This window comes from Sphaerodactylus townsendi, linkage group LG07 (genome assembly GCF_021028975.2).
Source record: "Sphaerodactylus townsendi isolate TG3544 linkage group LG07, MPM_Stown_v2.3, whole genome shotgun sequence".
In the NCBI taxonomy this organism is placed as follows: Eukaryota; Metazoa; Chordata; class Lepidosauria; order Squamata; family Sphaerodactylidae; genus Sphaerodactylus; species Sphaerodactylus townsendi.
The window spans coordinates 98,375,676-98,399,845 of record NC_059431.1 but is presented as its reverse complement, the minus strand read 5'-3'; the positions used below and the strand labels follow the sequence as shown (position 1 = coordinate 98,399,845).

The 24,170-nt window shown below is 46.0% G+C and overlaps 1 protein-coding gene across 1 annotated transcript in view; it reads right to left on the bottom strand.

Annotated features, from left to right (window-relative positions):
- The window catches only part of LOC125436159 (low-density lipoprotein receptor-related protein 2-like), a 46,940-nt gene extending 23,695 nt beyond the window's left edge, over positions 1–23,245 (bottom strand). Inside the window, exons 1-13 of the mRNA XM_048502873.1 lie at positions 23,178–23,245; positions 21,757–21,870; positions 21,536–21,655; positions 19,835–19,960; positions 17,755–17,961; positions 16,505–16,673; positions 14,608–14,776; positions 11,389–11,611; positions 7,652–7,777; positions 6,626–6,850; positions 5,147–5,458; positions 3,646–3,855; positions 537–956 (exon numbers count right to left, since the gene is read on the bottom strand). Of these exons, the coding sequence (XP_048358830.1) occupies positions 537–956; positions 3,646–3,855; positions 5,147–5,458; positions 6,626–6,850; positions 7,652–7,777; positions 11,389–11,611; positions 14,608–14,776; positions 16,505–16,673; positions 17,755–17,961; positions 19,835–19,960; positions 21,536–21,655; positions 21,757–21,870; positions 23,178–23,238 (2,482 nt within the window). The 5' untranslated portion in view covers positions 23,239–23,245. The remainder of the gene's footprint in view (positions 1–536; positions 957–3,645; positions 3,856–5,146; positions 5,459–6,625; positions 6,851–7,651; positions 7,778–11,388; positions 11,612–14,607; positions 14,777–16,504; positions 16,674–17,754; positions 17,962–19,834; positions 19,961–21,535; positions 21,656–21,756; positions 21,871–23,177) is intronic.
- Between the last annotated feature and the right edge of the window lie 925 nt (positions 23,246–24,170).

The window sequence follows — 24,170 nt, the reverse complement described above, 5'->3', positions numbered from 1 at the left end:
CCAGGTGCCTTTGGGAGCTCACATGCAGGATGTGAAAGCAATGGCCTTCTGCTGCTGCTGCTCCTGAGCACCTGGTCTGCTAAGGCATTTGCAATCTGAGATCAAGGAGGATCAAGATTGGTAGCCATAGATTGACTTCTCCTCCATAAATCTGTCCAAGCCCTTTTTAAAGCTATCCAGGTTAGTGGCCATTACCACCTCCTGTGGCAGCATATTCCAAACACCAATCACACGTTGCGTGAACAAGTGTTTCCTGTTATTAGTCCTAATTCTTCCCCCCAGCATTTTCAATGAATGCCCCCTGGTTCTAGTACTTTGGCCTTGATCCACAGCCTGGCCTTGATCCACACAGCCAGCCACTGGGCCAGAATTTCCTGTTTCATTGGAGTAGGAGGTCCCCTTTCAAGTGCACCACACAGGACCATGCATTGTGGAACCTGGCCAGGGAATGCCTTCCTCTGAACTAAATAACTAACTTCATCTGGCCAGACACAGTGAAGTTCCTGATCTGGCAGCAGGACACTGGGACTTAGTACCTTGGTTGCTACAGAACTGGGAACAGTTCTCTTCATCAGACCCATCCACACAGTCGTTCTCTCCATCACAGACATATTCGTGCTGGATACATTCTTCCCCATTGCGGCACAGAAATTCAAACATTCGACACTGCAGAGGAGTAGGGATCATAAGTTGGGTGGTTGTGGGAGTAGTTGGGATCGTGGTCTTGGTTGTTGCTGGAGTAGTTGGGATCGTGGTTGTGGTTGCTGCTGGAGTAGTTGGGATTGCGGCCTTGGTGGTTGCCATAGTTGAGATGGTTGTTTGTTGGACCGTTGGTGCAGTAGAGCTTGTAGTGCTAGCTATAGTGGTAGCAGTAGTAATGCTAGCTGTCGTAGGAGCAGAAACTGCCCTCGCCAATGCACTCGTACAAGCAGACACCGGAAGAGCAGCATCTTGTGCTTCAAGGAGAAACAGCTGAGCATTAGTTGGCGTTTTGAGATTTTGCTTTGTACAGACCTGCATGCTAATGCATGGGTTTTCCTATTAAGCTACCAGGCTGTCTGCAGATAGCTTTTCCACGGGCAAAGGGAAGAGGGGACCCATTTGGGTGTCATGTAAAGTTATAAAAGGTTCATGGGATTTGTACTGACAAACCTCACATGGGAGGGGAACTAAGAAAGCATCAAACCCATTTATCCACTACCTTTCCCAATAATCCATGGCGGCTGAAAGCAAACCCCTGCCCCAGAGCCACCCACACACAAAAGAAAAACTAGCTGGCTATAAAGCAACAGGATGTTTATCACAGAGTAGTTAGGCCTGGATAGCCCAGGATAGCTCAGTCTCATTCGATCAGAAGCTAAGCAGGGTTGGTCCAGGTCAGTTTTTAGATGGGAGACAAGCAACGAATACCAGGATCACAATGCAGAGGCAGACAAACCACCTCTGAACATCTCGTTTTGAAAACCTTACCTGGGGTTGCCATAAGTCAGTTGTGACTTGACAGCAAAATAAAGTCAGAGCACAGTGAAATAGTTGTGCCCTATTTGCTCTCATCAATATAGTGGCTCTAGACAAAGGACAGGGCATCCATTCCATCAATGTGTGCAACTCAGAGCCATCTAAAAGTAGGCCCCATCACTGGTCCATGTTGCAGTTTCTTAACTTCATGACAAACATGAGACAGTGAGAATCTGAACTACTATGTAACTAGGAACTATGTATAACTACTGGGGAAAGGCAGTCTTCCCCCGGCATTGGTAGAGCCAAACAGTTCAGCCATAGCAAGCACCATAGCTCAGATCAAGAGTACCACCACAGATGAGCAGAGATGGTTTGCCATTTCCTTCCTCTGCATAGCAGCCCTGGACTTTCTTAGTGGTCTCCCATGCAAGTACCAACCAAGGTCAACCTTGCATTGGCGCCGACCCCCTCCGTTTGCAGCCTGGGGGTCCACCTGGATTTGTCTCTCTCAATGGAGACTCAGGTGGCCCATACAACCCGGGCCGCCTTTTTCCACCTCCGTCAGGCCTGGTGGGTGGCCCCCTTCCTCTCCCAAATGGATCTGGCCTCTGTGATTCATGCAACGGTAATCTCCAGATTAGACTATTGTAACTCGCTCTACGCGGGCCTTCCCTTGCGTTTGATCCGGAGATTAAAACTGGTTCAGCATGCAGCGGCGCGTTTGCTAACAGGCAGCGCCAACTGGGAACACATCCAGCCTGTGCTGCACCAGCTGCATTGACTCCCAGTAGAGTTCCGGATCATCTTCAAGGTGCTGGTGTTGACCTTTAAGGCCATACACGGCCTGGGACAGTGAGAATCTGAACTGCTATGTAACTAGGAACTATGTATAACTACTGGGGAAAGGCAGTCTTCCCCCGGCATTGGTAGAGCCAAACAGTTCAGCCATAGCAAGCACCATAGCTCAGATCAAGAGTACCACCACAGATGAGCAGAGATGGTTTGCCATTTCCTTCCTCTGCATAGCAGCCCTGGACTTTCTTAGTGGTCTCCCATGCAAGTACCAACCAAGGTCAACCTTGCATTGGCACCGACCCCCTCCGTTTGCAGCCTGGGGATCCACCTGGATTTGTCTCTCTCAATGGAGACCCAGGTGGCCCATACAACCCGGGCCGCCTTTTTCCACCTCCGTCAGGCCTGGTGGGTGGCCCCCTTCCTCTCCCAAAACGGATCTGGCCTTTGTGATTCATGCAACGGTAATCTCCAGATTAGACTATTGTAACTCGCTCTACGCGGGCCTTCCCTTGCGTTTGATCCGGAGATTAAAACTGGTTCAGCATGCAGCGGTGCGTTTGCTAACAGGCAGCGCCAACTGGGAACACATCCAGCCTGTGCTGCGCCAGCTGCATTGACTCCCAGTAGAGTTCCGGATCATCTTCAAGGTGCTGGTGTTGACCTTTAAGGCCATACGCGGCCTGGGACCATCGTATCTTAGAGACCGCATCACCCCATATGTCCCCACACGGCCTCTCCGATCGGCGGAGGCCAATTTACTGGTGGTCCCTGGGCCTTCAGTGATGCGGCTGGCCTCCACATGGGCCAGGGCCTTTACGGCTCTGGCCCCGGCCTGGTGGAACGCTCTTCCTCCAGCTGTCCGAGCCCTGCGGGACCTTGGGGAGTTCCGCAGGGCCTGTAAGACGGAGCTGTTCCACCGGGCCTTTGGAGGAACCAGCCGCTAATGGTGCCCCCTTTCCTTCGGCCCCTGACAACTGGGCCACCTGTCATCTAATGAGACTCGCCATGCCTCCCTCTTTGAGGGGGGAGGGACTTTTTATTATTGGAATGCTGGACGCCATTTTAATTTGCTGAGCTTTTTATATAATTGGAATAGGAACTGATATTTTTATCGCTGCTTTAAATGGCTACTTCGGGGATCGGGCGGTATACAAATTAAATAAATAATAATAATAATAATAATATATGTTGTACACCTCCCAGAGCCCTTCGGGGATGGGGTGGTATAAAAGTCCAATAAAATAAATGAATAAATAAATAAATAAACCCTGCTTAGCTTCTGATTTCTGACACACTCGGGCTAGTACGGGCTAATGCTCTCAGAAGGGAGGCATTACAGGTGCTCAGATGCCTACCACACAGATAAATATACGTGCAGATTCAGCTTACCAGCATTTGGGTCTATATCAAAGACAATCATGGCTTTCCGTACATCAGCTACTTGCACAGCAGAGAGCTCCATCGATCTTTTATCCCATACCATGAGTGTTGTTTTGTTGAATGACACCAGGAAAGGCCCATAGGCAGCTGCTATTCCATCTGTCCAGCTCTCTTTCAGATTATACTCTCTGCGACCAATTAGACTCCACCCTTTAAGTACTGCAGACAAGAAGGGCGTCATTATATTTATACATGCTATGGCAGCAGTGCTGTTTTTAAGCTCCATGTGCTTTACTGCTCTTATTCTAGTTTTTTAATGGGTATTGTAACCCAGTTTAAAATTTTAGAAGGGGTATTTTAAGGTTTTTGAAAAGACGTGGTTCCCAGCCTGGGGTACATGTACCCCCCAGGAGTACACACCAGAGTGTTTGGGGATATGTGAAAAAGAGTATGTCATGGATTTGCTAAAACATGGGTACAATTTTAGGGAAATGGATTGTGAAGAGGTACACGAGTGCAAAAACATATAACATTAAGACCATAAACATAAGGTCAAGTCAATTAAGGGACATTCTCGTATCATGCCTTCAATATCTTTTGTAAATTCATGCAGAATTTATTTGGACTGTATTTTTCTAAATGTTTCATTTAGTCCTACCTAGCCTGCCATACTTAAAATAACCCTAAAATGCTTTTCCCCTGGGAGTAAGCACCATTGAATGGAACTGAGAACTATTCTAAGCAGTGACGTAGCGCCAAGGGGACCGGGGGGGAGGGGGAATGACGCACCGGGTGCGCGCCGGCGCAGGGGCATGGCAAGGTGCAGTTCCTGGCGCAGTTCCGGCCCTGATTCTAAGTGGATCTACTTGGAAGCTTAATCAAGCTACATACAAAAGACTGTAGACACGATTAATACTCATCAACATTGCTCTGGTGAACTAAGATAAACCATCTCCAAACTTGCCAACATGGAAACTCCCTTTATAAACAAACATTCAAAGAACTGCTGTGGATCGGAGACATAACTGCACATTTGAGTGGATCCTTCACATCTTTTTTTAAATTAGAAATTTTGGCTAGGCACTATTACACCCAGTAATCTAACACAAGATGCAATTTCTACCAGCTGAAGAAGCCAGTATGTTACCTGAAACAAACAAAAGTTTTGTTCCACAATTGTCAAGTTCATACAAAGCAACTTTCAGAACACGAATGATGTTTGCAGTCTATTGCAATCAGTTGGTCTGAGTCATGCCAGTAAAAAGTGTATTCACAGGAATGCCTTTACTTTAGCACCATCCTGGCTAGCTCTGACGATTCTTTTCACTCACTCATCATATTCTAAGAAAAAACACTCAATGCGTAAAATTATTTCCATTTGCAAGCTAAACTAGAAACTGGCAATCAAAGTCTAGCTTTTACAGTGGAATTTGAATTTGGCTACCCTGGAAGCTACACAATCTCAATTAGGAGCTAGCATTTGGCGACATGTGAGCATATTCTACAGTACCCATATCTTTGGAACTCCAGATAAAGCTGAGAGAGCCGATATCAAAAGCAATTGGGGCATTCTCTGTCCAGGTGTTGTTCCACACTTCCTTGACGTTGCTGCCATCGAGGTCCATCTTCTGAACAGGTTTCCCACTTTCAAGCCAGTAAAGAGATGCTCTCTGACAATCAAGGAATAGGCGCCAAATTCTATGCTGGGCACGATAGAGGGCCTGTGTCATCATGCCAGCATATCTAGTCACTTTAATTTCTGTTCTGTCACAGTTCAGCCAATACAGATCTCCAGAGGATCGTTCAACACTTGCTGCGCAGACTAGGAGACAAGAAAATAAAGTCAGCTTAAGCTCACTTAACTGCCTCCTCCCTTTGTTAGCAGGTGAATACTTTTTGCTGATATGCATTGCCACCATCCACATTCATTTGTTTTATCAGCTTGGGTTGAAAGTTCCTCATTTACAGTTCTGGACAATTTCTCCCTTCACTTTAAGGAGTGAGACCCCCTTAGATCTAGAGGTTTATTAAGTTAAGGGCAGATAATTGTGATCCTCTCTGAAACTCTCGGAACACCTTTATACATTAAGCCATTGCTGCCTGCTGCCACCAAGTGGTCAAGTAAACTTTCAGCCTTTCTATAGCTTTCTCCTTCCCTTAACTTAAGTTCAGAACTTCCAGGCACTCTATAGAAAGTTTTAGTGCTGCTACAGTCAATAGAACCATTCAACCAGGGTATCTACAACGGCATCTCATTGTCCGCTCTTCCACTATTTCTTCTTTCTCTTCTTTAAAAGCAACCATTGGTTATTTCCCATGAAGGGTCCTTCTCCTCTGGTGGGAAGGAAGGAAACCTGGGTGCAGCTACTTTACCAGCCTGGCCATTGTTGGAATCAATTCCTGAGGAGGCCAGAGGGGTAGCTCTGAAGCCCCCTGATGTTACCGCTGCGCTCTGGGGCCTACCAGAGCCCTCGGAGGCTGGGGAATCAGCAATCAGCAGCAATTTCCACCCAACCTGTATATTCTAAGCAGCTGAATTTAGTTAGGGATTTGATTCAACATCTTTGTGAGCAGGCACCCAGCAAGCATCTTTTCATGGTGCTTCTCACCATGCCTCTGGTATATCTAAATATTTCCAGGCAAGCCACTAACCAATCTCACCCCTGATTGTAGACAAAGGATTATTTATTGTGGCAATCTGCACCACAATACTGCACCAGATCCTGGACTAGTTCCTTGCCAGTCTGGCCAGAGCATTCATTATGCATAACCAGTTTCATGATGACCAACACAACAGGGCCTCTGAATCTCTGGACAATGCTGAAGAGCTCTCAGAAGAATCTTCAGCCATTTAGGAGCAGAACCACTGAACATTCAGTGCCCTCCACTTGGCTTCTTTGCCAACCCTTTCTACCAAAAAACATTCCTAGAAAAAATGTATGCTTTTTTACTTGTACAACAGCCCTACCCCAACACAGCGCATGGTCACCTGGTGAATTAGTAGGGATCATCATGTCTGTTCTGGTCGCTCTATGGAAGCGCATCAGCTGCCCTTTGCTATCTGTCCAATAGATTAAGCCCCGGCGCCAGTCCATGTCCTGCAAGTAGATATTTTCTGACCAGGTCTGCACCAGTTTACACGGACGCTCCAATTCCTTTGGCTCAACTTGGAGTAAGTAGATCTTGTTATTAGTAGCATACAACACCTCCAGCGCTGTGGGAAAGAGTAGTTGCATTAGTGTTTAGTTTGAGGGCAGCCTTTCAGCGAGAAGTCGAAGGTTGTTTCTAGCAAAAGAGACAGTAACACACAATAAAATCAAGTTTCTCAGTAGCATCATCCCATCCCGCCTTCTAACAGAAGATCAGTTTAAAGAGCTCAGCTGGCTGTTCAACCTAGCTTAGTGTTAAGGCTGATGGACTGCAGGACAGAGCAGCATATGTTTCAGGCCATGCTCTCCAGGGATAGATCTCGAAATTCAATCAGAAACCAAGTTTAATGTAGCATCTGCACTGTGTCACAAGAGTCCTGGTTTACAGTACTGCTTGAAGAAAGCGTGTTCAAGCATTACTACTAGGTTTCCCAAGGAATTTTTCCATTAATATATACACAAAACAACCAAATTCTGTAACACTAGGCTTGAACTGTTATTTATATTATTCTTAATGGTGAAAAGTATAATAAATACAGATAAATACTCCAACTCTGTGTGTATTAACCGCAACTGACACAATTGTGTCACAACAGAAACGTATCCCTTTAAAGGTTAATATTAGGGTCATAGCAGAGTGACACAGCCACTATAGTTAGAAAAAACTATGCAGTCATACAGCCACAATAAATGTCAATTCTAATAAATGTCAATTATCGTGGTTGTATAACCCAATAAAGGTCAATTCCAACTAATGTCAAAGCTAACTGACAATAATACTTCATTAAATGCTGATAAATAACTCACAGTGCAAGTACACTTCTGGTCCATTTGCTTCACTTGTGAATTTGTAAATGCAAGCTTACCAGCACATTTTCCAGAAGGGAGGAGAGAACTGCCCTCTGGACAGGCACATCTGTAACCTTTAGGATGGACTGGCGACAAGAGGCAGATGTGGCTGCACAACCCAGGAAGACACACATTTGTGAGACCTAGTGACCAAGATGGGGCAGTTGTTAAAGTAGTTCACAAGTTGGCTAGATCTACCCTTGTAATAAAATGACTCCAGCTACAGGAAAGATGTGTACTCTGCAGAAGCTGCTAGAAGTATCACAATCCAGCACTCCAAGGCCCTTTCCTCACGGGCCAAAAACAGCGCCCTAGGGATGGCAAAAACGCCATCCCTAGGGAGCTGTTTGCATGGGGGGCGCCGCTGCATCCCAGCAGTGCAAAGCCACTGTTTCCCAACCTCGCTCTCTGAGCAAGGTTTTCTGGAAACAGTGGCTGGAAGGCACCATCCCCCCCCTTTCCCGAACACCTTACCTTCCCTCCGACCTTCCGGCGTGTCGTCCAGGCCTGGGGACACGCCCCCCCTGCCCTGCGACTCCAGAGCTGTCGCGCAGGGCAGGGGTGTGTGTCCCCTGGCCTGGGCAATGCGGCGGAAGGTCGGAGGGAAGGGAAGGCGTTCGGGCGATGGCACAGCACTGCGCCGTCTTCCCTGCCCCTACCGGGACTGTTCGTGCGAACAGTAGCGGGGGTGTGTGCGTCGGCGTCATATACGCCGAAGCACCCCCGAGCATGGCCGTGTGGAAACGGCCTAAGAATCTAAAACCAAGATTAAATTAAGCTTGTGACCAGTGGTGGGATTAAAATAATTTAACAACTGGTTGCTTACAAGCACCATTTTAACAACCGGTTCTGCCAAAGTGGTGCAAACCTGCTGAATCCCACCACTGCTTGTGACCTTTAAAGCTTTATTTCTGCAGCCATGATACACATGGGCATGCCTGGTTTCAGGATTTCTAGTTGGATGGTGTGACTTTGGTGTTGTAACCTATTCACTGTATCTTATGATTAGCAGAATTACATTTAAACACCTGAATCTACAGCGCACAGTGCCAGATTAACCTAGAAGCAAAAGTAGCCTATGCTACAGGCCCAGCATTTTCGAGGGCCCCGTGCTAAATGTTTGCAAGCTGTCTGGTGAAATCAGCATCTCGCCATATTCTCACGATGTTTGTTGTTTACATGTCAGAGGAACTGCATGTTGCATGGTACGTGTCGTGGGCTTTGTGTATGCATAGGCGTATATTGGCTCCTTGCTGTGTTGTATGCGCAGGTATGGTGAAGTAGTACAATATAATACAAAGTCCTTTATTAGGCATATTTGTGCTACATAAAATTACAACAAGAAAAGGTATAACATATGCTGTTAATTCACTCTTAGCAACATGACCTGTAACAAATAGTGAGCTGTTTTTCCTAAAATCAGAGGATCATTACTATTAATGGTGAAGTAGTAGTATTACTTAAGTGTCAAAACATTCATTGTATTATCTGGCTGCACAGCAAATGAAAACGAATAATTACTTCACTATGCAAGCAAATTTTTGTTCTAATAATTATGTGCACACAAGTTTAATCTGGCCCTGACAATGCACTCGTTTCTGGTACAGACAATTTACATCCAAGGGTATACAGGCCAGGGTAAAATGCAGGGATACCATGCATGCAAGAGGAATTGCCAGCTACTCAAGGTCAGAGCTGGAGTAACACCCATTCATGCACTGGTATAGTGAAGGTGGAGCATGAGAGGGCTAGAGCCCGAAGCACCACTTCCTGGAGGGGTAGGGGCGCATTGCCACACAAACCCTTGCAACTGTGCCCCAGTCCCATTCAGGGCCAGAGTACAGTTAAAGGTCAGCTACTCCTGAACTCCATGTGGAGCTTGGGAGGGGGCTGGCCCCACTCCCAAACTCAACATGGAGTTCAAGTCCAGGGTCAGGCACCCTGCCCCAATCTCCATGTGGAGATCAGAGTGGTGGTTTGCTACTGGCCTCAGCAGGCTAGAGCCAGCCGGCTGACCTCACATCCAATCTCCATGTGGAGAGGGGGTGGGGTGAGCCTACCTGGCCCCACTCCCAACCTCCATATGAAGGATGAGGACAAGGCAAGCCCTGCTTGCCAGCACTCAATGGGGCATGGTGCAGCTGGAGGAGGCATGGCACTCAGGGTGAGCCCTGGGCACCATTTTAACAAGCTATACCCCTATACACACAGAAAGCCTTCGTGTAATTCAGTGCAGTGTTCTGGGATACATTCTTATTTTCACTTGGAGTAAATTCCCCTTTGTGCTCTCATTGCCACTGCAAAAGCAGAGGCATTCCCACTAGAACTCTCACGTGGGCCTGGACCCCAACTGCAGTATCCCCCACCTGATCCCCAAACACTCTTTTCCTTTCTAAAATCAGTAGTAGGTTTAGCATTATAGCTGCCATGATTTCCTACTACAATTCATATCCAGCAAGGAGCATTCCAGCAGTAAGGAGGCAAATGGTAGGTGTGGGGAAATCAGCTGCTTTCCATCCCAAGCCTGATGCAGCTCTGGTCTTCCGTGAATGAGTGCCCCAAAACAGGTTTTGGGAGGAAGACCGAGGAACCAGGGAAAAATGAGAAGTTGGCTGACTGTAACAATGTCGTGCAGAAGCCTGAAAGCCTGCTGAAGTTTGGGGGCAGGGGGGAGCAGAATGCACAGCGTCTGTGCAGAAGTGTGACAACTCTGAATTCTGTTGTGGTAGAGAGCAGCAGCATCCCTGAGAAAAGAAAGCAAAGCCCAGCTGTACCAGGGCAATCTGCATCCTTCTTAAGGATGCTGGACCACACCAAAGTCGCATCATCAAGTCCAGCATTTTGTTCACAATGACTGACTGGCTGCCTCTGGAAAGGCCACACACAGGGCAAGTGCAACAGCACCCCTTGCCTGTGCTATCAGGCAGCGCTTTTGTAACCAAGGCCAATTCCCCACGGTCAATGAATTGCGTGATACTCACGCAAAATATCAAGGATTCAGGAAGAACTCCCCACTGCCTGATTGACAAACAAGGGTTCATCCCGGTTCTGGCGCTCATTCTCCCCCTTATCCTGCGTCTCTGCCGAACCTGCTTAAAAGTACTACTTTTTCAAAAAGCACGTCTTCGATCCAGTTTGGAGGGGAGGATCGGGGTTCTAATCCTGGTTCAAATTTCCCACCGTGGAGCATGGCGCAAATGCCTTACAACCAATCAGTGCGCTCGGTGCTGTTCTTGCGAGAGCACAAGAGAACAATAACCAACCAGAAACTTGGGCGGGGGAGATGTGCTGACGTCATAATGTGAGAACGTTTTTGCAGGAGAAAAAAGGTCCCGCTCCAACACGGCATGACAGCCAATCAGGAGAAACCTGCCAAGCCGTTAGCGTGGTAGCGGGGATTGTTATATTTCTTGAATCCGAGATAGGTCTAAATGTCTTCACTGGAAACATGCTGCGGAGGGGAGGTTGAAACCTCGATGAAAAGGTGCAATTTATTTTCAAACTTGGTTTGATCTAGATTGAATTTCCTGGTGGGGATTTGGCCCAAGACAGGTTTTGCCCTTGCCCAGCATCAAAAACAGCAGCTTCCAAGGCAGCGAGAAGGGTGTGCAGAGCAACCACCAGAGGTCACTGTCGGTGTGACATGCATTTCTAAGCAGCACTGTTGTGCATTTGGTGCTGCTACAGCTTAGGCAGGGATTTATCCCACTATCCCTGGGTCACTTGCTAGCCAGACAAGGATTGCTTTACTTACGTGGAAGCTGAAGTACCTCGTGGAGCACAGCGAAGGAGGAGATTGTAGAGTTCAGCAACGTACGAACACCTCGTGAGGTACGGGATGCAGAAACGAGATGCCAGCTGTCCGCCCAGAAGAAGGAGTTCTCAAAGACAGCGAGGCTGTGAGGATTCTGCTCATTTGGTAGCATATCAGGGAAAGTATGTCTGCCAGACCCATCCACCTTTATGGTCTCTATGGACTGCAAAGAAACAATGCAGAGTCATAGTCCTGAAGTTAGGGTGCCATCTGCAAATGAAACATTTCAGATAGCCACTTTTGCTGGCTAGTTTTCCAGATGCATTTCTGTGGCATACACTTTCTATGCCAAGCCGTGCTATCAGTGCTAGCATAGCACACTGTCCACAAGGATTCCAGGAGCCAGCATGGTGTAGTGGTTAAAAGTGGACTCTAATCGGGAAAACCTTATTTGATTCCTCACTCCTCCACATGAGTGGCAGACTCTTATCTGGTGAACTGGATTCATTTCCCAGCTTCTACCATGAACCCTGTTGGGTGCCCTTGGGCTAGCCACAGTTCTTTGGAACTCTCTCAGTCCCACCTATTTCACAAGGTGTCTGTTGTGTGGACAGGAAGGGAAAGGAGTTTGTAAGCTCCTCTGAGTCTCCTTACAGGAGAGACTCACAGGTGGGGTATAAATCCAAACTCTTCTTCTCCTCTTCTTCAAATCACATTACTTTACAAACCCAGCACAGTTGACAAATAATTTTCCTCATATTAGCCTACCTATGGTTTGGACGCTCAACCCTTAATTGTACACACTCAGTTCCAGGAATATGGGAAACAATACAAGATTTCACTTTCTGAATGAAACCCAGTACTTTGTGGGTGAATATGCAGAGATTGGTAAGAGATTGGTGATGGCCACTAACCTGGATAGCTTTAAAAGGGGCTTGGACAGATTTATGGAGGAGAAGTCGATTTATGGCTACCAATCTTGATCCTCTTTGATCTGAGATTGCAAATGCCTTAACAGACCAGGTGATTGGGAGCAACAGCCGCAGGCCATTGCTTTCACATCCTGCATGTGAGCTCCCAAAGGCACCTGGTGGGCCACTGAGAGTAGCAGAGAGCTGGACTAGATGGACTCTGGTCTGATCCAGCTGGCTTGTTCTTATGTTCTTATGTTCTTAAGTGCTTTGCCATAAGTTAGCTTCAAGTCATGGTAACTTAAAACCACAGTATCACACCCTGACTTAGGGTCGGTTATCAACCACAAGTGTTAAGCAACAGCTGCTTTAAAAAGCCATCAACACCTCTGAAAGGCCAATAGACCCTTCCCCCCACCAAGAATTCTACAACGTGAAGGGATAATATTCTGATATTCATAATAATGCACTGACAAACACACCTTTGCTGCCTGACACAGCAACACCACACTCTACTGGCCTTCTCTATCTAATGTAGTGCCACTCCCTCTGCAATTCACAGATAGCCATATCTGCAGTCATTGACTGAACTATGCTAATTCCATCATGCTCATGAGACCTGAACCTCAGGGAAGCTCACAACTTACCCATTCCTCCAGCATTGGCTGTTTCAAGGTGGGGACCACCTGCTGCTCACAATCCCAACCAGGCAGGGGTTTGGCAGACTTCCTTAAAACATGGGGTAAGAGTCAAATGGGAGAAATGGTGCTCAGAAGAGCCACAGGCGGCTCCCAAGTCACTGAGTGAAAATATCACTGAACTAGTGTTTCATTCATGAAACACACCATATATTGACTGAATGTAGTGGTGTTATGGCAGGTTTTTTGCTGTGTTTAGCAGCAAGTTACTTTTAGCAATACCTAGGAGCAGCAGTGGCATAGGAGGTTAAGAGCTCGTGTATCTAATCTGGAGAAACCGGGTTTGATTCCCAGCTCTGCCGCCTGAGCTGTGGAGGCTTATCTGGGGAATTCAGATTAGCCTGTACACTCCCACACATGCCAGCTGGGTGACCTTGAGCTAGTCACAGATTCTCAGAGCTCTCTCAGCCCCATCTACCTCATAGGGTGTTTGTTGGGGGCGGGGAAGGGCAAGGAGATTGTAAGCCCCTTTGAGTCTCCTGCTGGAGAGAAAGGGGGGATATAAATCCAAACTCTTCTTCTTCTTCTTCTTCTTCTTCTTCTTCCTTAAACATTTTATCTTTCCCTGCATCATGTCTCACTGCAAAGCCCCTGTGGCACTTTGCTGTTTAAAGCAGCAATTGCTAGTTGCACACCGATAAATACAGCAGTTAGACCAGTAGTTTGTGGTCCAAGCACTGAAACCCCAGAATTAACTGTGACGATGTTGATGTGCCAGCAATCAAATGGGGGACAGAGAAGGACTACCCTTGGCCAGACACATCAGAAGCAGACAGAGCTTCAACTGTGAGGTTCACGGACTGGGGACTGAACCAGATGTTGGACACTAAGAGGCAAGGTAGATATAAGCCATACCTACTGCCTACACCAGGGGTCTTCAAACTACGGCCCTCCAGATGTTCAGAGACTACAATTCCCATGAGCCCTATCACTTGACCGTGCTGGCAGGGGCTGATGGGAATTGTAGTCATGAACATCTGGAGGGCCATAGTTTGAAGACCCCTGGCCTACACCATCACCCCCAGCACGGTACAGCGGTTAAGAGCAGTGAACTCTAATCTGAAGAACCAGATTCAGTTCACCACTCTTCCACAAGTCTCTCATCTCCACCTACCTCAAAAGTTGCCTGCTGTGAGGAGGGAAAAGAAGGTGACTGTAAGCCATTTTGAGATTACTTAAAGATAGAGGAAAGCAGGGTATAAAAACCAACTATTCTTCAGCTCTGAGGGTATTGCCAGTATCTCAAGGGCTTGGGCAGAAACCTGGGCCCACATGCTGTGAAAACTGGCCACATGCTGCTGTTCTGAGACAAAGGCTGGAGGACGTATGCCACTGCATTTTGAAAAGCAGTGTGCATTTCATAGCGCTGACTCTGTAGCTGGCCTTGTATAATGGGAGGCATGTAGAATGACCATTATGTTTGGCAAAATTTGTTAATGCAGTTTTACTGCCATGCACTTTGCTGTGATAGCGTCATTTTTGTAGACACCTCATCAGAGACATTTCTGGAATAGTCTGCAAAGGAGATGTTCCAGTGCCTTGGACATGAGCCTTATTGCTTGATAGACTAGAACAAAGCAAGCAAAAATGCTTATGCACAAATTCCATACCTCTTTATACTCACTGATCCAGTACAGCCTGCCAGTTACATGATCAAGAGTCAATCCCACTGGTCCTTCTTTGGTTACAACAGCGATCAAGTGCCTGTCTGAGCCATCCATCCCTGCACCTTCTATTACAGCCCTGCTTTTTGCACCACGGTTCACCCAGTACATGTACCTGCAGGGATAAGGTAAGTCAGAGCACCACAAAATACTGCAGTGCTACAAAGAGCTAGATGTGTTCCAAGAGGGCAGGGTAGCAACCAGTACGCTTAAAGCAGTCCAAAGAATAAGTAAATATCCTATTGTACAGCCACTCTGTTGAGGTATCCTTACAACCAGGAGTTGTAGTCAGGTTATCAGAATGCCATTCCCATACAAGTCAAGTAAGCCACCTAGGTACATCACAGCCACAGGATGGCAACCCACTGGAGACATGGACTGGTGTGCCATGTAGTTAAATATAGGTATGGTCAAAGGCTTTCATGGCTGGAATCAACTGGCTTTTGTAGTCTGGTAGTTTTAGCTCCTAACATTTCTGAAAATTCCAACCACAGATACGGGGGAAACGTTAGGAGCTAAAACTACCGAAACCATGTCCACATACCTACTACAGCCAATATGTTAGTGCTGTTTCTACAGCAAGCAGTATGTTGACTTCAGATTGCCTTAGATGTTCCAATATCATGTTGTGGCTGGTGATTGGGTTTGGTTTGCCTAGTGACAAGAACAGGGTTGGCTGTGTGTAGGATTGAAAGCCTCCAGGTGGTAGCTAGAGATTTCCCGCTGTTATGACTGCTCCGGGTGACAGGCATCAGTTCACCTGGAGAAAATGGCTGCTTGGCTGCTTTGGAAGATAGACTCTATGGTGTCCCATTGCAGTCCTTCCCTTCCCCAGGCCCCGCCCTCCTCAGGCTTTACCCACAAAATCTCCAGGTATTTCCCAACCCGGAGCTGGCAACCCTAGCTTGGTGTGTATGTATACATTTACGTATGAAGGTAGAGCACCATCAAGTTGCAGCTGATTTATGGTAACTTAGTAGGGTTTTCAAAGTAAGAGACTAACAGAGGTGGTTTGCTGTTGCCTTCCTCTAGTGCAGTGGTGGTGAACCTTTGGCACTCCAGATGTTATGGACTACAATTCCCATCAGCCCAATGGGAATTGTAGTCCATAACATCTGGAGTGCCAAAGGTTTGCCACCACGGCTCTAGTGACTCTGGTATTCCTTGGTGGGCTCCCATCAAAGTACTACTCAAGGCCAATCCAGCTTAGCTTCCAAGATCTGACAAGTTAAGGGTTGCCTGGGCCACCTAGGTCAGGGCACAGTGTTGGCTACCAGTAAATATTATTTAGGACAAGCATTCCCTTCAGCAGGAGCCTCTGGGCTACTACTTTGAAAGAAGCTTGAACACCCTGCCACCATGATCCCCTCCTGGAACCTCTTGAACAATCCAACTACATACTATTAATCACACAGGTCGAGGGTCAAGTCCAGATGCATTGGCCTACACATTAAGCAGCTTGCCTACTTCACTAGCCCTCACCAACTGGAAGTCATCTATGTGACTCGATGAACATTTCAAAATGGAACTGATACAGCAGAAGCATCTAGGCTGTAGTGGAGAGATGAGAGATCTACTACATTCACAAAAGGTGTTGCAAAACAGTCGCAACAAGCCTGTAAGATTTCCAAGCCTATGCCTGAGAGAGCCCCCCTTGATACCCAGAAAAGGTTTGTTGGATGGTCCTGCAGACAGGCTGTGGAAAGAGAGGAAGCCAGCCTACTTCACCATCAAGCACACACCACTTGCTCCCACAAGCGCTGGATCATGTTGACTTGGAGTTTCCCTTCCTCACGCTCCAACTATCAGCCCAACTGAGACATGCTTCCTGAAGTAATCTTGCCTTCTTTCTGGAGACACAGTGAGCTGCTCCGGCACCACGTTCTTCTCGAGGACTTTCACATATCCTCTGCCGTCATTCAAACCAGCAAAGATGGCGTCAGGTGAGTTACTGGCCCAGAACAGCTGCCCTGTCAGCCAGTCTACAGAGATGCTGTTGACCTCTCCAGCATCTAGACAGAGTTAATCAGCATCAGTTACCAATCTAAATAGGATCACTCCAAAAAAAAGGGTCATAAGAAAGTTTAATATGCTATTTAAGGGATCAGCTGCCACAGGAAGAAGCAGTGCTTCCTCACTCGGATGGTTTTCAAAGGGGATTAAATCATTTTATGTAGGATGGTTTATTAACAGCTATTAGCCATGGCAGTCAAATGGAAACCTGAACCAAAACCACAAAGAGGACTTACCTGCTTTTAGGCTTCACTCAGTAGCCCCTGTGAGACTGCTGTAGGAACTCAGTATTGAAATAGAAAAGCCTACACACTAGCCACAAGGGCCTTTTAAATCTTGAGACCTCTGGTAAGAGCCTAATGCACTAGTCCTTTAACAACTATTAGTTGATAGAACAGGCTGCCTAAACAAGTTATCTGAAGAAGTAAGCTGTGACTCACAAAAGCTCATACTAAGCTAGACATTGTGTTGATCAGACAGACATAAACCTTGATTGGCATATAAAACATATCAAATAATTATGATCAAACTATAAACAAAATTAAGTAAGCCATAATTACAAATAGTAAATGACTCCCAGTCTTATTTTGACACAACTTTATAGCATCATACAAAAACTTTCTTGATTATTTAAAGATTAGAATTATTCAAGAGAAGGAACAACTTTGCAGAATTGGAAAGTCCAGTTCTGTTTACAAAATTAGAGCTTAGATCCTTTGTTCGAATTTCTGAATGAAAGGAACAATAAAATAAAGCATGCTGGGTAGTTTCAATGCAGTTAGTCTTTTAAGCAAGTTTTGCTTTGCCTTGAAGCAATTTCGCTTCATTTATAATCCATTTTTAACAGTAGATATACATCAGCCCCCAACACTTCTGGCCAAAGAAGGTAGGAAGGAAGTGCTGCTATAGAAGAACAAAATTTGAGTACAGCAGCACTTTAAAAACTAGCAGAATTTACCAAGGTATAAGATTTCATAAATCAAAGATTTCATAAATCAAATCAAAGATACAAAAGGAAAAGTTTGCTTCTAGCTCAGCACTTCAAAGCAATTATCCGAAAAAGATTATGATCTCTTTTACCTGGATAGAGAAGACGGTCATTTCCCCCCATAAAATAAACATGCAGTTTTTTGTCTTCATCAGCCCAATAATAAGCATCCCTTGACAAGTCATAGGCAACAGAGCCAAGTGTTGTCTTGGTCTTCACGAGGACCTTGTAGTCATGAGATCTTGAATCCAGGAGTACAAGATCTTCCTTTACAGCCAGTAGAAATCTGGTAGCTTTACCTAGGAACAAATTTCTCCCATTAACCTGTGCTCTCCACTGGATGCTGAATGCAGACAGTTAAATATACACTGAACAGGTTCAGAGAAATCTATGAACACATGAAGCTGTCTTACACTGAAACAGACCACTGGTCCAAAATCAGCATTGTCTTCTCAGACCAGCAGCAGTTTTCAGGGCCTCAGACAGAGGTTTTTCACATCGCTCACTTTCAACTGGAGGCTGAACCCGGAACCTTCTGCATGAAAAGCAGAGGTTCTAACCACTGAGCCATGGACCTTCCCTAAGCTAAGCTAGACCAAATAGGTACCAATGAGCAGTGGCATAGGGGGGCAAAATAGCAGCCAGCCCCCCCTCCACTTACCTGAGTTCAGCCAGTTGCAAAAAGCAGCTGGCTGAAAAAGTAGCCTGGTGGGAACTACACTTCCCAGGAGACTTTGGGGCTCACAAGGTCTCCTGGGAAGTGTAGTTCCCACCAGGCTACTTTTTCAGCCAGCTGCTTTTTGCAACTGGCTGAACTCAGGTAAGCTGGGGGGGTGGGGGGGCAAGGGGGTTCTGTGGGGGGGCACCATGGGGGGCAAGGCCCAGTTACTTCTGGGAAGGAGGAGGGGTGAGGCTGGACATGCTTTTGCCGCCCGGGCATAAATTTTAAGAAATACACCAATGTAATAATTATACACATACAAAATTTTTAAATTTTGATGAACATTAAACAAGACTGCCAAAATAAAAACAAAAGGGGTAAAAACAGATATTGCTAATAATAGTTGCTGCCTATTACTGCTAATAGAAATATTGCAAGTCTCCATCTTTGTTGTGAGCTGTTCAAAATCCAACTGTGTGTTGTTGGGGCTGTACAAATTACAGAGGCTGTGGAGCCTTGGGCATGCCTACCTCCCACACCCAAGGTCTTGCCACCCTTCTGGCCTCCCTGCCCCATGGCAAAAGGCAGCAGCGTGTCCAGGGACAAGGACATGTAGAGCAGGGGACAGGCCAGGAGAGATCCAGTCACCTGATCAGCCTCCCTGGCCATGAGCCACATATTATGTGCTGCATGCAGCTCGCGAGCTATGGTTTGGCCACCCTGCTCCAAAGTGCACAACTGTCTATGACAGCTATTCCATCGTGCCATCCTGTTTCCTGCTGATTACATCACCCCATTACCTGTCTTCCCAGTCAGCTCAGCTGGGCCTAGACTCTAGACTACCATTTCCCTATTTGAAGGGAAAAAATTCTTAGTAAGGCTTGTTCTCAGAAGACCATATATTTGACTTTCTCCAATAAACAGGATTGGCTGATTGGCTGATGGCTACATACATCATCACTACGCACCCTTCTGATTTATTTAGCTTCAAATGCCACTGAAGGATGCAAAACCCACTTAGTGAAAATCTGCATTTGATAGCTTCTTTAAAAAAACCCTTGAGACTGAACCTGGGTCCTTCAGCCTGCAATATCATGACCCCTGTCCAATGGTGACAAGCAAACAGCAACACCCCTTGCTTTTCATTTGTGTCTACACAGAGGTAAAAACAGTTTCTTCTCTGTCATACTTACAGCTTTATAGCAATTTGTGGCAGTTAAGTGTTCTCCCTGACTAATGGCCTAGATAGAACTATAGAAATATAAATTGAACAGCTCCCTGTTTTACAACATAGGATGTCAAATCAGAATCAAATAAAATTTAATGAGAACGGTCTTAGACCAGCGGTACCAGTGGGGGTCAAGCCAGAGATTCTGTGTCACTTGATTTAGAACAGCAGGCTACTGCTTCTACCGAAATACCTTGTTAAGTACTAAATGTCCCTGCAAAAGAGCTCTGGTTTTCCTTCAGCACTCAAAATGCAGCCATACTAGGCACAGTCAGAGACTTACCAAAAGCCCGACAAGCAGTTCCATTGTAGAGTTGATATCCTGGTACACAGTCACAGGTAAAAGATCCTACTGTGTTCTTGCACAATTGACTGCAAGGGCTGTATGCTACTGCACACTCATCAGTATCTGCAATGAAAAACAAGTAGGAATATCACTAAGTACAGATACTGCTAAAGTGTCAAGGCCAAGTCTCTATACTTGACATTGTAGTGTCTTTCTTCTGGTGCACAGGTATTAAATCATTTCAACAGCAAGTATATTATTCTATATTAAATCATTTCAACAGCAAGTATATTAATTATCAGAGGATACTAGCACAATCTCTGTCGTAGAATACAGAGCAAATGCTCTTTCACACATTATTTCCCCTGCCCCCCCCCCACTTATGTGTACTTGTACAGAAGTTGTGCTCAATAAGCCCCTGAAGGAACATGTGGAATATAATGCCATTATATTCAGTCATTCAATACTAAGCAGGGCCAGAGTTACTCTTCTTCCAGTAAGTGGCATCTAGATCCAGCTGGAAAGTTAATTGTTCTGACTGGGGGTTCACGTTTTACTAGAAAAAAGTCATTGTAAATAAAATAAATTGTATCCCCTGAGTTGAGCAACAGGAAGCTTTTCTAGCTACTTGAAATTTCACAGTGTTAGATTGATAGACAGTGAAGCTCTATGAAGCTCAGGGACCTACCTTATTGCCTTAGGTGCTAGTACACTGCATAATCCGAGTTTAAAAATTCAGTGCTGCCACACCAATAGCTAAACATATCTACAGTCTAGAACAGCCATTCTCAACCAGGGTTCCGTAGTACCCTGGGGTGCCGTGAGCATGTCCCAAGGGTACCGCGGCAACACTACCGCCCCCCCTCATTTTTGTGGTGTCTCCCACCGGTGCCAGCAAGGACATGGAGCTGGCCCATGGGGCAGGGCCTGCCGCAAGGTCAGCAGCCCCCCCCCCCCCCGCACTACTTCCCTTCACCCTGGGAGGGGAAGGAGGGGGTGTGGCAAGCAGGGGCAATGGAAGGGGAAGGTGGGGGTGGCGGCAGGGGTACCGTGAGATATGAAGAGGTCAATGGTACCCTGACCTCGAAAAGGTTGGGAAACACTGGTCTAGAAGGTTTTGTGCAACACCAGAACTCATAGGGTTCTGCAACACCAAAACTCATTTAATTACCTTGATAGATCCAAAACAAGTTAGAAATGCAATGCCCTTTGCTAATTTGAAGAGACGTGTAGGATATCTTCACTCCAGAGTGCAGGATATGTTCACTCCAGAGTGATTAATGGCTTCAGCAAGGTATGCATATTGGTTACATATTGTAGGGTATAGGCAGCCTGACTTCCAGTTATTAGAAGAAAAGTTTGGATTTACACCCCATCTTTCTCTATGGAATCTCAAACAGTCTCTTAAACTCCCTCCCTTCCTCGCCCCACAACAGACACCTTATGAGGTAGGTGGGGCCAAGAGTTCTGAGAGAACTCTGACTAGCCCAAGATCACCCTACGGGCTTCATAAGAAGAGTGAGGAAACAAACCTGGTTGACCAGGAAAGATTCCCTTTTAATGTGGAAGAGTGGGGAATCAAACCTGGTTTTCTAGTTTAGAGTCCACAGGTCTTAATCACTACACCATGCTGACTTTCCATTAGTTTAGGGAGCTAGCATCCTTAATAATTACGCCTGGACTTCACTTCAAACATACCTGTACAATTCATACCACTGGCATGGAGATCCCAACCAGGATTACATGAGCACTTCACCCCCCAGTATGTCTCAGTACATGTGTCCGTGCAGCCTCCATTGTTCACAGAACAATTCCTGCCTAGATGCAGAGACAAGAGTTAAGCATTGCAGTCGTATGGGCTGCGAGTTTCATGATATAGAACGTTATGGTAAGAGATGAATTCAAGGGAGTTACAATACCACAAGTGATGGGTTCGTCAGTGCCATCGAGACAGTCTTCCACTCCATTGCACATGGTGGACTCTAGAATACATTTCCCATCATCACATTTTCTCATTCCGTCTGGGCAGTGAACTGCATTCAAAGGCCAAGTTAGTCAAAATAACATACAGAGTTTACAAACTGTTTTGCACTCCCCGTCCCCCAAAAGAATAGTTAAGCCACAGTACATACTCATGTCTCCTCCGCCTAAAGCACAACTCATGATGGAGATTACCAGCACACACATATTGCTCCAGCGTTACACAACCACAGTGACTCTGCATCCAAGTATTCACATTTATGTGCCATTACCCTGGCACGAGTGCTTGGGAAATGGGACCTTGAGCCAACACAAGGTATTTTGTAACCCAACCACTAGACATGCTTCATACTAGCTGGGTCTCAAGCGTTAGTCTCGAGCGCCGAAATCAGTCAAGACTAAGCCTAATATTCCCGAATTGAGTAGATCTGGGACACTAAACATAACAATGGGGCATCATTGTGAATAGGCCACAGTTAGCTGCAGCCAATTAGGAAAAATTACTTATTAGAACAGGCTTCAGTGATTAACTGTACAAGCTGCAATTTGTTCACATCTGCATAGGGAGTAAGGTTCAAAGAGCAGCCTAGATTAGAGTTTCAGCGTGGCACTCCATGTGTGCCGGCATCTTGGCAGACTGAGCTGCTATACTAATGAACGGATTCTCAGCGGCTTGCTTAAATTTAATCATTTTCAGGATTATCCTGTTCTATTTCTTAAGCTATTATGAACTGGTCTCCAGCAAGGCAGCATATACATTTTCTAAGTAAGCATACAGCACTCAATGGCCTGGATTCATGGTGAAGCTAGCTGCAAAGAACAGTGCACGGATAAGTTAACATTCCTTGCAAAATGGGGAAAGGCAGCCTAGTCTATGTGAAGAAGGGTTCCCATACCCCTTTTTCATGAGCATTACCACTCAGTCTTTGGAAGATTTCTGACCAGTGGCTCATCCTTTAATTCAGAGCAGGAATTACATAGTACAATTAGAATTTAACTTTTGTAAGGATACTTCAGACCCAAACATGGATGGCCCAGGCTTGCCTGATCTTGGAAGCTAAGCAGGGTCAGCCCTGGTTGGTAACTGGATGGGAAACCACTAAGGAAGGCCAGGGCAGTTGAGCTGAGCAGTGGAAAGCAATGGCAGACCACTTCTGTTAGCTGCTTGCCTTTAAAACCCTATGAGTTGCCATAAGTTGGCTGAGACTTGCCAGCACTTTACACAGCTCTTCGCACACAAGAGTCTTAAGAGCAAGCTATTCCAGGAGTTTACATTATGCTTCTTTAGTGTAGTTTTAAGATGAATTTCCATATCCAACCAACTTATATATGTTCAGCTAAAGTAGGCCCAAAAGCTTACTGCAGATTTCATCCGAGAGATCTCCGCAGTTGTCGATGCCGTTACATTTCCAGTCTGCCATTATGCATACTCTGTTCTGGCATTGCCATTGACCAGTCAGGCACTTATCCATGAAACAATTTTTTTCATCTGAGCCATCCTCACAGTCTGTGTGCTGATCGCATATTTCCCATGGTTCAATGCACTGATTAGTTCCTTGGCATGGGACTTTCTTCATTCCGCACACTGCAACAAAAGAAGGAGGAGGGAAGAGGAAGTGGAGGAGGTGTTTGGATTTATATCCCCCCTTTCTCTCCTTCAAGGAGACTCAAAGGGGCTGACAATCTCCTTTCCCTTCTCCCTCCCCCCAACAAACACCCTGTGAGATGGGTGGGGCTGAGAGAGCTCCAAAGAACTGTGACTAGCCCAAGGTCACCCAGATGGCATGTGTTGGAGTGCACAAGCTAATATGGTTCACCAGATAAGCCTCCACAGCTCAAGTGGCAGATCAGGGAATCAAACCCGGTTTTCCAGATTAGAGTGCACCTGCTCTTAACCACTACACCATGCTGGCTCTCTACACTACACCGGCATCAGAAATGACAGTTCCCTGTAATGTCTTAGTAATTTTTTTTTAATTGTGTTGGACTAAGGTCACCCCACCAATGTGTCTCAAAGGGAAATAGCCTAAAATGTAACCTGCAGTTTCAGACTCTAGAGAAGAGGCCCAAAGTTCAATTATTATTCAAATATTTACATATAATGTCAATCATCTTCCTTGGTGATTCCCAAACTAAGTACCGATCCAGTTTGGCTTTTCAGCTCTGAAGAGATCCGACCAGACTGGACAATTTGGTTAATTGGCATAGAAGGTGCCCTGGGAGCAGATGCTAGTATCAGCCCTAACAGACCTGCAGATTAGAGAGATTCAAGCTCTTGTTCTAGGTGATACACCTAAAGTAAGAACTCAGATTTGCAAGCTGATCAGGAGATTTTTTTTTTCATGCTCCCCAT